The 13,298-nt window shown below is 40.3% G+C and overlaps 1 protein-coding gene across 6 annotated transcripts in view; it reads right to left on the minus strand.

The window, feature by feature from the left end:
• Positions 1-6,730: 6,730 nt before the first annotated feature.
• TP63 (tumor protein p63) overlaps positions 6,731-13,298 on the minus strand; it is a 234,316-nt gene continuing 227,748 nt past the window's right edge. For 2 of the 6 annotated variants that reach the window (XM_012557252.2, XM_004382232.3), the window contains exons 12-14: positions 12,103-12,247; positions 10,725-10,818; positions 6,867-7,799 (exon numbers count right to left, since the gene is read on the minus strand). In XM_012557252.2, coding sequence (XP_012412706.2) covers positions 7,503-7,799; positions 10,725-10,818; positions 12,103-12,247 — 536 coding nt within the window. In that variant the 3' untranslated portion in view covers positions 6,867-7,502. Of the gene's footprint in view, positions 7,800-10,724; positions 10,819-12,102; positions 12,248-13,298 lie in introns of all 6 variants that reach the window. The other 4 variants (XM_023736771.1, XM_023736772.1, XM_004382233.1 and 1 more) reach the window with 3 other exon arrangements.

Consider the following 13,298-nt stretch of genomic DNA (forward strand, 5'->3'; position numbering starts at 1 on the left):
ATCACAGTCCTCAGGGTAGGGGTCCATAAATGCGGTGGCAAGTAGCTCCCTCCTAAGGAATGATTCAAAACTCCTGGCAGAATGCAAATAACCCTGGTGCCCTAGGCACCCTAGCGGGAACTACCAGTCCAGTAGGAACGTAAGGTTTGAGGAGAGAATGGAATGCAGTACAGATGTCCTGGGCAGAGAGGGAGAACGAGAAACAGACAAGGAAAGGGAATTTTCTAAAGACAAGTTGCATATCATTTCACTGAGAGGTTACGCCGCTTACGAGTAAGTCACTTAGGGTGACAACACCTTAGAGTCCCGGAGAAAGCAAAAACAGAAAGGGGAAAAGAAATGGAGATGTCCCTATCACAAAAATAATTTAAAAAAACCCCAAAAACAAGAAACTTCCCAGTGACCTGAGAGCCATTCTGAACACCAGGTTTTACAGGTTTTAGACACATATTTCCTAGGGCTTCTCCTGCCTGGGTGAGATTCACAGAAGGGTACTATTAGGACATTCTTTCCTGGCTTCTCTGCTGGGTATTTACAAAGCCCAGCATTTATTCAACACACCAAATGTGCTGGTACCTTGATGCTTCTCTACTTCCAGAATTCTTGAGAACAAACTTTCTGAACTTTTCCAAAATGCATTTGGCAGGAGGCCTTGTGGAATGACACAGCAGAATTTTCTCCATTATTTCACAACCCAGAATCTGACAGTGGGCTGACTGATCTTGGTGTTGTTTCTCCCTTCGCTCTCATTTCAAGTTCCAACTTTGCTCTACCCTAGGTATTGTGAGTGCTTTATCTAATTTTTACTCGTTAATGGGGCACCAAAAGAAACCAAACTCATTGCCGTTGAGTCGATTCTGACTCAAAGCAACCCTATAGGACAGAAAAGAACTGCCCCAGAGGGTTTCCAAGGAGCGGCTGGTGGATTCGAACTGCTGACCTTTTGGGCTCCCATTAATGGAGCACAGCAATATTTAATGGAAAGTATTGGTAAGGGGGAGAAAAATTGGACTCAAATGATGTGAACTTAGCTAAATAAATGGTAGGACAGAATGGTCAACAGGAACATGACTTGTAGAAGGTAATACCTACAGTTGAAGAATATCAATCTATTATTCAAAATCACATAGTTTCTTGTACAGACACAATTGCCATATTTTGAAGATTATAGTGCAAATGCCAGACAAGCTAAAGTGCTGGTAAAATGACTAATTTTCTATCTGTTGCTCCCTAAGCTAAGTTTTCTCTGCTAGAAATTTCTTCCCAACCCCGCGCCCTCTGTATCCAACTTTTATTCAGATTACAAAATGCTATCCCTCCAAGGTCCTCGACCTAAGATTCTCCATCAGAATCGCAAAAGGGAAATTCACCTGCCTGTACTTGCCGCCCACTTGGCACATAGACAGGTTCAGGATTAGTGTGGGGAGTCACAAATCTAACAAATGTCAAGGGCACACCCAACATTGGCTCTAAAACACCACTTTAAACTAATGAACTACACTTCCCTGGGAAAAAAAAAAAAAAAGCTGTAGTGATCTAAGAAAAGTTTCTCTAAAGAAGGGACAATCTTCCAGATACTTTAGTTCTCCATTTAACGAAGATTATAGCTTTAAGGAAGGAGCCCTGGTGGTACAGTAGTTAAGCGCTCAGTTGCTAACTGAAAGGTCAGCAGTTAGAACCCACCAGCTGCTCCACAGGAGAAAGATGTGGTAGTCTGCTTCCTTAAACATGTACAGTTTTGGATACTCTATGGGGGCAGTACTACTCTGGCCTATAGGGTCACTATGAGTTGGAATTGTCTGGACGGCAGTGGGTTTTATAGCTTTAAAAGAGTAAATTGTCTTCAAACTGTAACCTCATGTCTATAATGGCAGAATTGTTTTAAGCTATCTGTCAGCTCTCCCCCAAAAGGATATTACTGAAATACTAACAAGTTAGGGTTTCAAATCTCTCATTTTACAGATGCTAAAACTGAGGTGCAGAAGGTTAAGAATCTTGCCCATATCATCATACTTTTTTCATTCCAATGTCTGCTCTGCCTCTGCCTAGTCCCATGAAAATCTATACATTTGTATAACTTTTTTGGAATAAGCATGAAACATCAGGGGAAGGGGGAGAAAAAGATATAGTGTCAAGCAAGTTCAGAAAAGTGTTGATGGACACTAAGATTCTTATGGGTGCAAAGAAGATGCTAGGAAATCTGTACTCAAGGCTGGATGTTGTAACAGAACTGCAACAGAACTGTAGCCTATGAAGGAGAAAGAATGGCTAAAGGGAGGATGAACACTGCCTTCTGCTAGACAGTTGGTGCCTTGACTCAATATTATGGGTGTCTTCCCTGGGTCTTGGAAGCGTCCAGTGTGTACCCACCACTCACGTACAATTCTTTATTCCATACCTTCACTTTGCTATGAGCAGTGCTTTGCACATCAACTAGGATCCCCTGGGCTACCTTTCTAGATCATCCAGAAGCTGCATTCAAAAGTAGAAATGTAGTTCTTGGATCTGAGGGAGGCTGGGTAAATTTGACAGAACTCAAGCATGTTTAATCAACATTAGGTCTTCGGTGTTCTTTAACTATTAATATTAGGCAAGTTATTCTAATAACGCTCAGTATACCAGGGGAAAAAAAGTCATCATTTAGGATCTGGGTTCAATAAACTTTTTTTATTTTTATTTTTTATATTTTAAGCAATTTTATGAGTGCTTTTATAGAAGAGTAAAGGGATAGTGAAAAACATTATCAGAAAGTTTAATAATAAATTAAGCATTTAAAAAAAATTGCCTTGGAGTTGATTCCATAGTAAACCTAAAATTTTGTTATTTATTATTAACTCATAGCGACCCTATGGGACAGAGTAGAACTGCCCCATAGTGTTTCCAAGGAGCAGCTAGTGGATTCCAACTGCTGACCTTTTGGTGAGCAGCCAAGCTCTTAACCACTGTGCCACCAGGGCTCCTATTTCAGAGGTACATATACACAAAAGGACAAATAGCCTCTGAAGGCAATTATCATGTTCAATTATCATGTAATCTGGTACACATCCATCTTGTAAATACTGATTTCAAATACGTCTCTGATAGGTTCTAGATCATCATTACTTCTGGTTGTTCTTCTTGCACTTGCAACACCAAAACGAAATCCTTGAAAAAAATTTTGGAACTTTTGAAGGCTCATAATTTTGTCGTGGAAGGATGACCATCTTCTTTGCCCCAAATTACAAAATATTTTTAGATTTAGAAACATCTATTAGGATAAATCCTATGAGTTTAAAATTTCTGTATCTTCGTTTCCTTCCAGTTATCTTTGATACACCCCTGCCTTCATCATTTGTCCACTGGTGAACCATATGGGGTACATTTTGGTGCATAAGCATCGTAAGGGATGAAAGAATACTGTCATATGTCCTTTCAGAAAAACAGGGTAGTCAGGTCATTGTCTCAAAATATTACATGGTGAAATTATTACTGTTAAATGACTAACTGAATGAACAATATCTTTTTTATCCTTAGAACAATATTGAACAATCGTTGAACCTTGTGTTTGAGAAAATTCACTTAGGATATCATCATATTGAGTCTGTAATTTAATTTACTTTTTAAAAAAGCACACAATTCATTTTCATGCAATTATCATAGGTTTTGTTGGACCCTTTTATAAATCTAAAACACATTAAGGAATGCAAATGGTTACAACTGTAACAAATGATTACAACTGCTCACAACAGAAAATCCAAAACTAAATTTGGGTCCAAAATGCCGTATTATAATGGCATTATAATGGCAAGAATTATGAACATCATTAGTCACTGATATACTAATGATGTTCATAATTCTTTAGTTTTCTTTTCTTCAAATGGGCACCATTCTAGCAACAATTTCATTTTTTGGAATCCATTTCCTATATTTTTAGGAATAAGAATTGGAATCTGTTGCTACTCCTCATTCATGCTGAGCCTACGTTGCCTACACGACTCTGTGGGTATCTTCATAATGTGATTACATCTATCAATCAGAAAGCAAGCTGGCATCTTTAAATGCTGCATATTATCTATGTTAGTCTGTTAAGTTCTTTATAAGTCTAAGGTATTTTCATGCCATCTAATGTACACTCATAAAAGAATGAACTTTCTCATTTCTTTAAAAAAAATTAGATCATCTAAAGATAATAAATATTTTATTGGCCGAATCAACGTATATAATTGCAAAGGTGACATTTAACACTGTGCTTTTAAGGAATCATGACTGCATCACAGCCCACTGTCTGCAATGTCATTCCCACATACCAACTGGTGTTGAGTTGATTTCAACTTATGTCGACCCCATGTGTGTCAGAGTAGAACTGTGCTCCATAGGGTTTTCAGGGGTTGATTTTTCGAAAGTATATCACCAGGCCTTTCTTCCAAGGCACCTTTGGGTGGACTCTACCTCCAACCTTTCAGTCAGCAACTAAGGACTTTAACTGTTTGCAGCATCAGGGACTCCTTTGTTCCCACAAAGAACTGGAGCGATCTGCCTCTTACTCTCACAGTGCTGAGAAGGTATAGCTGAACATCATGGGAAGCTCACTGAGGTAGACATTAGGAGTATCTGCAGTCTAGACCCTGTTCTAAATTAAACTCTTTCTGGCTTCAAGCAAGTGATTAAACCCCTGAGGGTCTCATGCACCAAATGATGATACCTTCCTTGTCTTTCCTACTTCACAGGTTGGCTAAAATATGAATGATTATTTATTCTGGGTAGAAAAGCATCAATACTTGAGCTTCTCTAATGTTTCTCTCAGTGTCTCATCCTCAATAATACAAATGAGGCCAAAGGACAGACAGACACACACACACACACAGACACACACACACACGACACCAAGATAATACCATTTCTCATTATGTTTTTATTTATCGTCTTTATTTTATTGCATGTCCTGGCAAATATAAGTGGCTTGTTAGATTTGCCTCTGGCTCACCGAAAGCCCATAATGCAAAATACCAAAAGACAAGCAACTGGAAGCTTAAAAAAAAAAAAAAAAGTATCACATCTATAAGAAAGAACCTTTCAAAAAGCATATAAAACTTTTGACATTTGCATAACTTTTTGTACAATTATAAAAATAACAATAAAAAAAATACAACCCTTTAACATTCAACATTCCACATCCTGCATTTTAGAGGAAGCTCAGTGAAACAAAAGACAAATGGATTTAATGAAGAAAGTTCTGTTCTCCCTTTCTGTTTATAACCACTTCCAAAGAAAAACCTTCCCCTTCTTCAGCTGACTGCATGGAGCTGAGGCTGCAAGAACTCCATTAAGCCTATTCCCACTTGTTCACTCTTAACACGCTTTCAGCCCTGATCCTACATACTCATACACTCAAAGAGTAATTTGCCACCAGGATGCGTGGCCAGTAACGGTGCTGAGCCTCAGCGAATGCTAAACCCATGAGATACACTGCAAGAATTTCTGAGTGCCTCGTGCTGCATCAATAGTGCTGATAGAGTTCAGAAGAAGTCCTACAGGGCTTATCAAACACTTAGGGCAACAGAGGAAGCCATTTGTCCTCCTGGCATTGCCAAGGTACAGCTTTGACTCTTACCCTTGAATGGGTTTTCAAAGTTGCATGCTTCTTCCACAAATAACAGTACTTATCATTTAAGCGCAATAAAAATGTTGAAATCAAGGACTCAACTCTCTTTAACATACAAAATTAAAAAAATAATAATAAAAAACAACTCCCCCCATCTTACAATAATGGCCTTATTTTTTCATTTGACATTTTATTCTTACTACATGATGGTGTTTCCATAAAAATATAAAAACAATTTAAAAAAAAGTGGCGATTGTGGTTCTGGAAAAGCCACCAACCCAAGGAGAAACAAACAAGTATGCAATTCACACGCAAAATATATGTACACTTTTTAGATGAATCTCGTACATTACATTGCAGAGCCAAATTAGCCCTTTTGCACATTAAAACAAAAATAGCGGCTTATGTGCAATGATAACTCTTTACCAAAATGTATGGGAGGATTTCAGAGCTCATTGGAATATATACAGAATAGTATTTTTATAGCTTGAAATAAAAATAAAATATTGCTACAAGGTATTGTTTCTGAAAAGTCTAGGAGAATGCTATCATTTCCATGTTTTCCCTAAGTTGGAAGACTAGTTACCCCATCTATTTTAAACCTGAAAGAGATAAAGGTAAACAAGCCTCTACATGCAGAGATTGATAAAATAGGAGGGTCTTTAGAAGAAATATTTACCAAATAATATTGTCTCTGTTTCAAAATGTTTTTGGTGAAGAACCTCAATTCATGGTTTGCTGAGATCTCTTACTGTTTAGCAAAGACTCAGAATTTCGGAATGGTTTTTGTTTTCCTTGGATATTGTTAATAAGCAGTACAACTTCACTGTAAGAACTAGACAGATGGCATTCATCCCAAGCAAATCAACCTTTATCCTAATAAGAAGAGCAAATGTGTCATTGAGTTAGTCAACCGAGTAGTGAAACTGAGTTTAAAGGCTTCAGTAATGGCAGCAAATGTTTTCCCAACAAATACTAGGAGAGAAGGTATCTTGTATTAAATTTGAAAGGGTTACTAGTACACCCAAATACAAGATACTACATGTCTGAATTGGCTGCCACAGACCTTTTCAGAATTTTGTCCATGACCCTCATCCACCGTTCCCAACCAAAAACAGAATAGGATGTGTCATTTCCTCTAGTGTGAATGACTGTGTGAATATGGACTTTCTCTTGTTATTGGAGAAAATAACCAAAAAGAGAACCACCATCACTAGTAGGGATATCAGTAGCATAGAATACACCAGTATAGAGAACCGTGTGCATATACAGACAGGCTCACCCACATTGTAAAGAATGGTAAGTATAATTGAATTTAGACAAAAGTTTGATGTGGCATGGTTTTAACATCAAAAACCCAAAAGGACCTATATGTCATTGTCACATGTATCATGAAGCTCTAGATACCTATTACCATATATGGTAGCCCTTGAGAGTAGGAACATAAATTAGCTAGCCAAAAAGAGTAAAATAAAAACAAAGTAAGTCGATAAGTGCAACTCAATTTCTTTTCCTTTAAATTACATTTTAAACAATATTCAATGCCCCCCACCCAAAAATATATACTGTATATTTATATATTTATATATAGTCTTAGACTATAAGAGTGAAAATGCTTTATAAAAGTCAATGAGAGGTCTCTGCAGCTTAAGGAGACACCCACTGCTTTTTTGCCCACTTCTACCTAGCCTTGGCAGCTCCAGTCCTGCAAGCAATAGATCTGAAGGCTTAGAGCCAGAAATGCAACCAGACGCCAGGCCAGATGTTAGCATTAGGTAAGAGGTAGCCTCTTCTGTTTCCCTTAAGAGATCAGACTAGTAAGAGGAAGGAGTTAGGGAGAATGCTTTGAAGATCAAGCAGTAGTGCTTTGTAGAGGGGTGGGCAGATAGGAAGAGGGTAGGAAGAATCCACACAATCGGGCTCACTCCCCCTCTTCTTTGATGCGCTGCTGCTTGTTGCGACGAGCGTCCATGTCAAAGTTGAAGTCATTCCACTCGTCACGGGGTGGGAAGGAGATGGTCTGGCGGAGGGTGAAGCGCACAGCATCAATAACACGCTCGCCCCGGGTCTCACTGGAGCCCACACTGACTGTAGAGGCACTGCTTGGGGTCCGCAGGAGGTGGGGAGGAGAGGAGAAGTCGTGGAGCTGCCGGTGGTCCAGGATGCCCTTCCAGATGGCATGGCGGAATTGCTCAGGGATTTTTAGACTTGCCAAATCCTGTGGAGGGAGTCAGGGAGAATTAGGACAAAGAGACAAACCAACATTTAGGCCACATCATCTTGTCATTCCCCTGTGCTCTGGTTTAACTGACCTGAATTTACTGACCCCTACAATGGAAAATAAAATCAGCTCTCTGATAGCCCTTAATGTTACATGTGTCTGAACACAAATGTATAACCTTGAGGTGCCATCACTGCTTCTGGATAACACTTCACTTATTCTCTACTGGCCTTGGTTCCTTCATTGGTAAAAATGGGGATAATAGATTAGAAGGCAGAAATTCCAAACAGAAAAATAAGGTGAAGATCTCTTCAGATTCTTAACATCTGCCTAGCTCTAGTCACTAGAAGAAAGGTATTAATGGGATGTCAGCACCACTGGGTGGGATGAGGGGATGAAAAGAAGAAATTACTGACAGCTATTGAGCACTTTCTATATGCCAGGCACTGAGCTAATTTATTTATATTCATGATCCTATTTGCTCCTCAGATTAGTGGTAGATACTCTTACATCAGTTATGTTGGCAGAGAAACTGAAGGTCAGCGAGGTTGACAAGTCTAAAGTTACACAACTAAGTGAATGAATTGAAGACCCAGGACAGCTACTGAGACCATGCTTTTTCTAAAACTGCCAATAGTGGCCAAATGGTCTCTTGGTGTTTGGATAAACCTGGGTATCAAAATGCAAAGCAGTTGTGTCAATGTTCTATGGATGGGGGTGGAAGGCATTGCAAAAAGATTCAGTCTTAACTAACTGTGGTGGCATCTCTTAATTTCTCTACATTAGCTTTTCATTAGCTTGTTTCAATGACAGCTCACATTTTTTGTGCGGGCAGGATGGTTTGGTAGAAATTGCACTGTGCTTGGAGTCAGAAGATGTTGACAGAGGATCCTACTGATGCTGACTGGCTATAGACCGTCAGCAAGTCACTCATTCTCTACTTGCTCCAGTGGTAAAATGGGGATGCCATTCCTTTTTAGGTCAATACATATTGTGGGTACACATTTAAATATGGATATGAAAGTATTTTGTAAATTATAAAACATACTACAAGAATCTAAGTTTTATTACTACTCTCTATTATCTTTGCACTTTATAGGGGATACTTCTCAAAATCCAAAAATTTAACCATATTCCTTTTCCAGGAAGGAATGCCAGATAACTTAGACCGGTGCTGAGAGACAAGCTGAGAAAGAGGTGTCTGTTTCCAGTAATGAGCAGGAAGAAGCTGAGGTGAGATGAAGAAACTGGAAAACATCCCAGCACTTCCCAACTCAGATAGCTGCAATATGGTGCCATCTTCTTCCATGATGTGAATGAACTGAATCCTCAGGTCCTTAGAAATATCCCCAAGTTCCTATTCTAGCAGAAGAATACACTCTAGGAGATAATCCACAAAAAGAGACCTTTGCATAGTTCTTGATACTCCTGAGACTCTAGGGTCACCATTTCTTCCAAGAAGTCCAAAGCTCCTTGCAAACCAGACTTTAATAATCCTTCTGATGGCTAGACAAATTGTGACTGGTGACTGACAGATGAGAAACCTGTGGCCCAGAGACTGGCATAAGACCCAGTAAACACGAGCAGAGATGGACTTGTGACGAGTGCCTTCAGATCCTGACAGCCAAGGGAATATCTTGACACATTCCTTAGTAGAAAGCATAATTTAAAAAATATGGGGAAGGGCAGATTCCATGTTCTGTCAAGCTGGATTCTGCTACAGGAGGCTTCCACTGTTTTTTCAACCATGGGGCCACACTGTTCCCTTCATTTCTGTGATGGTAAAGTTATCAGAATCCTGTTGGAACTTACTTCTAAAGCTTTCTCTAGAATTTTCGCTCATAATTTATTCCATCAAGGGGCAGCAGCCAAGGATGATTCATGGGGTGGAGAGGGGGTGGGCATAGGCTCAGCACAGCATATACTGGTCACCAAAGGGCTGGGGCATTCTCATGCTGAAGGGGCATCTCTAGCATCGGTGCTCAAGGAGGGGGGAAAAGAGATCCCAAATACAGAAGCAGCAGCAGAAGAAGAGAGCATCTTCTTCCACCAGTCCAAAGCACCCTTAGGAAGCTGGAAGAGAGGACAGTAAACCCCAAAGAGCAGCACATGAAGAGCAGCCTGGGAGGAAAATCAGATTGCTGTAAACCAAAGCAAGACTAGCACTTATGTAAGTAGTAGCTCAAGAAGAGAAATTGGAAGCAAGAAAAAGTTCTCACCCATCCAACTTGTTTCACAAGACAAACCAAAGAATATTATAGCTGGAAGGGAATGCTTTTGACTCTAATTTGGTTAACTGAGGCCCAGAGAGGCAAAGTGAAGTGATAATCCTAAGTTCTCGTAGCTACTAAAAAGGGTCATGGGCTCTGAATCCATGACCAGTGATCATTCTTAGTGATCAGGGAGGAGCAGCTCAATCCCCCTAAAGGTCTGACTTTCACGAGAAGCAGAAAAGGCCATTAATAGAGTAATAGGGTAATAGGCTAGAAGCTTATAGCCCAGGGATCTTCTACTCCTGGTTCTGTCATCACTCAACATGGCAAATGACAATATTGTCATTGCTCCATATTTTTTAAGTGAGAATAACACCACCTGTTCCCTGCTATCCTCCCTGAATCTTATATGACTTAATGAGAGCATTTGAAAAATTCTCTTAATTCTTTAGAAATTATGTAACTTTCTTGAAGGTGGGAAGTATGTCCTCTCTTTCCCATTCTGCGCACCGTAAGAATACAATAAACAACTGCTGACTGATTAGGTGGCCTGGTCATTTTTCTAATATGGTTCCATGAAAATTGAGAATTAAGGGTACCACGATGACAAATTTTAAAAAACCTGGAGAAACTGAACCACAAGGTGGATGTCACTAGAGGGAGGAAAGGAAGAAACAAAACTCAAGAGAAATGGCTAACAGTTACTTACATCCATGGAGTAATGCTCAATCTGATAGATGGTGGTCAGCCCCTGGGTCGTGAAATAGTCCAGACATGATGAACAGCCCAACCTTGCTAAGAAACTGCAGAGGGAGGAGGGAGGAGGAAGGAAGAAACAGAAAAAGAAAGTTCACCCCAACTGCATTAGCGAGATAAAGGAAAACCCAACATTTTGCCATTGGATGCCCTAAAGAAGAGACTAGGGGCATATAAAATATGTGTGGGCCTTGGATTTGAGGTTTGGAGATGACTGGTCACTTAAACTTCCGGTGCAGATGCTAAAATCAACTATAAGGATTCCTGCAGAGCATTAGTTTTCCAATGGAGATCTGTAAAATTCTAGGGATTTTTGTGTTGAGCCATTGCAGAGGGTGAAAGGAAGGAGTAGAGAAGCTGGCCCATTGCCAGTCCTTTTGCCTCCTGGCTCTTCACTTCAAAAAGAGAATCATTTCTTTTAATTGTTTTATGTTTTGGGTATCTGTGTATGGATCATGTGATCAGGAAAAATTACAGGCCACTACTCTATGAAGTATTAATACTTTTTGATTTATGTCTTCAGAGTACAGATTCCTTCCTCCTTGGTGCTGGTCTCAGATGGATGCTGCCACCATCATCAGAGAGCCAGATCCTGGGGGGGATAAGTCATGCACTTTGGCCATCTCTGTGACTGGCACCTACTAGCACTGCTGCATTGGTCGCACGGGGGTCAACACAAATCATTCCAGCAGCCAAAGGAAAGAACCATTCTGCACGTGAAGCAGAGGAAGATGTGCACTAGGCATCAGACGTGTAGGAAACAGATGTTTCAGGCTTCATACATTTCTTTCTTCTGGCTACCTGAAATTCCCTTGCCTGAAGTGTACCCACTTTCTACATGGCCAAGGAGTAGAGATCATCAGATTCGGGAGAGTCCCTGTCGTTTTTGTTAACGCTGAAATCGTTTTATGGAAACCTAATTCCAAAATAATTGTGCCGTGGTGGCTGGAAGCTATGAGGCCTAGAGAGCAGGAGAGGGAGCAAGATAGCAAGTTCATTGCCCTTTTTGGAAACCCAGCCCTGAGCACCAATTTGAAGACCACAAAGGACGGTGTAAAAATGTGAGGGAGGAGGAAGGGAGTAAGTGAAGATGAGAGAAACAGGCATGAAAAACTATATGCCTATAAACACACATTTTCACTTTTTCCCATGCTGATCATAGTAGTTTTCTTTGATTAAACAATGCTGACCGCTCTGTAGATGAGAGAGAATAATAGTGGCTGTCCTTCAACCACGGACCTGCTTTCTTTTCTCCAGACTGTCTTACTAACTTTGACAGTGTCCACCCCCCACCACCCCGAGATGCTTAGTCCAGGCCCCCAGGGGCTCACCTGACGATGCTGCAATCTGTGGGGTACGGAGGGGGTGGGGTGCAGTGGGAGGTGGATGGCATGGCGAGTGGGGGAGGAAGGGCCTGGGTGGGGCTGAGTCCATTCATGTCTCCAGCCATAGGCATGTGGGTGCCCATCATAGGAACTGAACAGAAGCAGGAGGAACAAAGAGGGTTACTGCCGTCATCACATACCAGCATCCCAGTGGTCCATCTGGTCTGCTTTAACGTTACAAAGGGCCTAATCTATCAGCCTTTCTTTTCAATCTGTCTCTCATTACACCCCTTCACTCACCACATGTCTAGTCAGACAGAAGAGTCATCAAACTCCAAACTAATTACACACTTCTTGACCTTTGTATCTTCTCTTAGGACAACCTCTTCCCACCCCTTTTTCTACTTTCAATTCTCTGTCCAAATGCTCATTGCTCTTCAGGCTAATATATTCTGCTTTCTATTTGCTTTCATGGGTTCTAGTTCTGTCTCTCTCACTAGGCTAATCTCCTCAAGCATAGAGATTAGATCTTAAGCATGTCTAGACCCATGGAGACCCTAGCACAGTGCCTGGCACAGAACAGGTACTCAGTAAACGTATCTTAAGTGAGCAAAATGGTGAAAGGGAAACCTTCGAAATATTTATTTGGGAATGGGAGGATTTATTGCAATATTTTTAGGGAACCATAAGCCTAATAAGGAAGGAGGCAATTAAAGATTATAACTTTTTCTTATGGTCTGTTTCAAGATTGTATTCAGGAATAACACCAACACTGACTGGTATTTCACTAAATTATAAGCTGTAAACATTCTCTGATAAAGAAAGGCTTAATTCTAATAGTATTTATGAAATAAAGTTTGCTTTCAGATAAAAAAAACAAAATAATATATCTACAAATTTTTAATCTGCTTCTATTTTAGTGACCAGTAGTGTGCTGGAGGGGAAGGTCTCTGTCGCAAACTAGCTAACTAGTCAGCCAAAGAACACAGGCTTATCGAGTCTCCATCTGTTTCTCCCCTGACCTTCCTGACTACAAAAGAAGGATAGCTGTGAAGCAAAACAAAGAAAAAGTAGTAAATTGTTAATTATACGGAAATGTGAAGGATCGTCACCATTGCCGTGATTTTGTCATCTCAAGAAATAAGTTGAGGAGTCTAAGATGTCACAAGAAAGTAATAAATAAATAAGTAAGCTGTACCTAT

Source organism: Trichechus manatus, unplaced genomic scaffold (genome assembly GCF_000243295.1).
Source record: "Trichechus manatus latirostris isolate Lorelei unplaced genomic scaffold, TriManLat1.0 scaffold00092, whole genome shotgun sequence".
Lineage (NCBI taxonomy): Eukaryota > Metazoa > Chordata > Mammalia > Sirenia > Trichechidae > Trichechus > Trichechus manatus.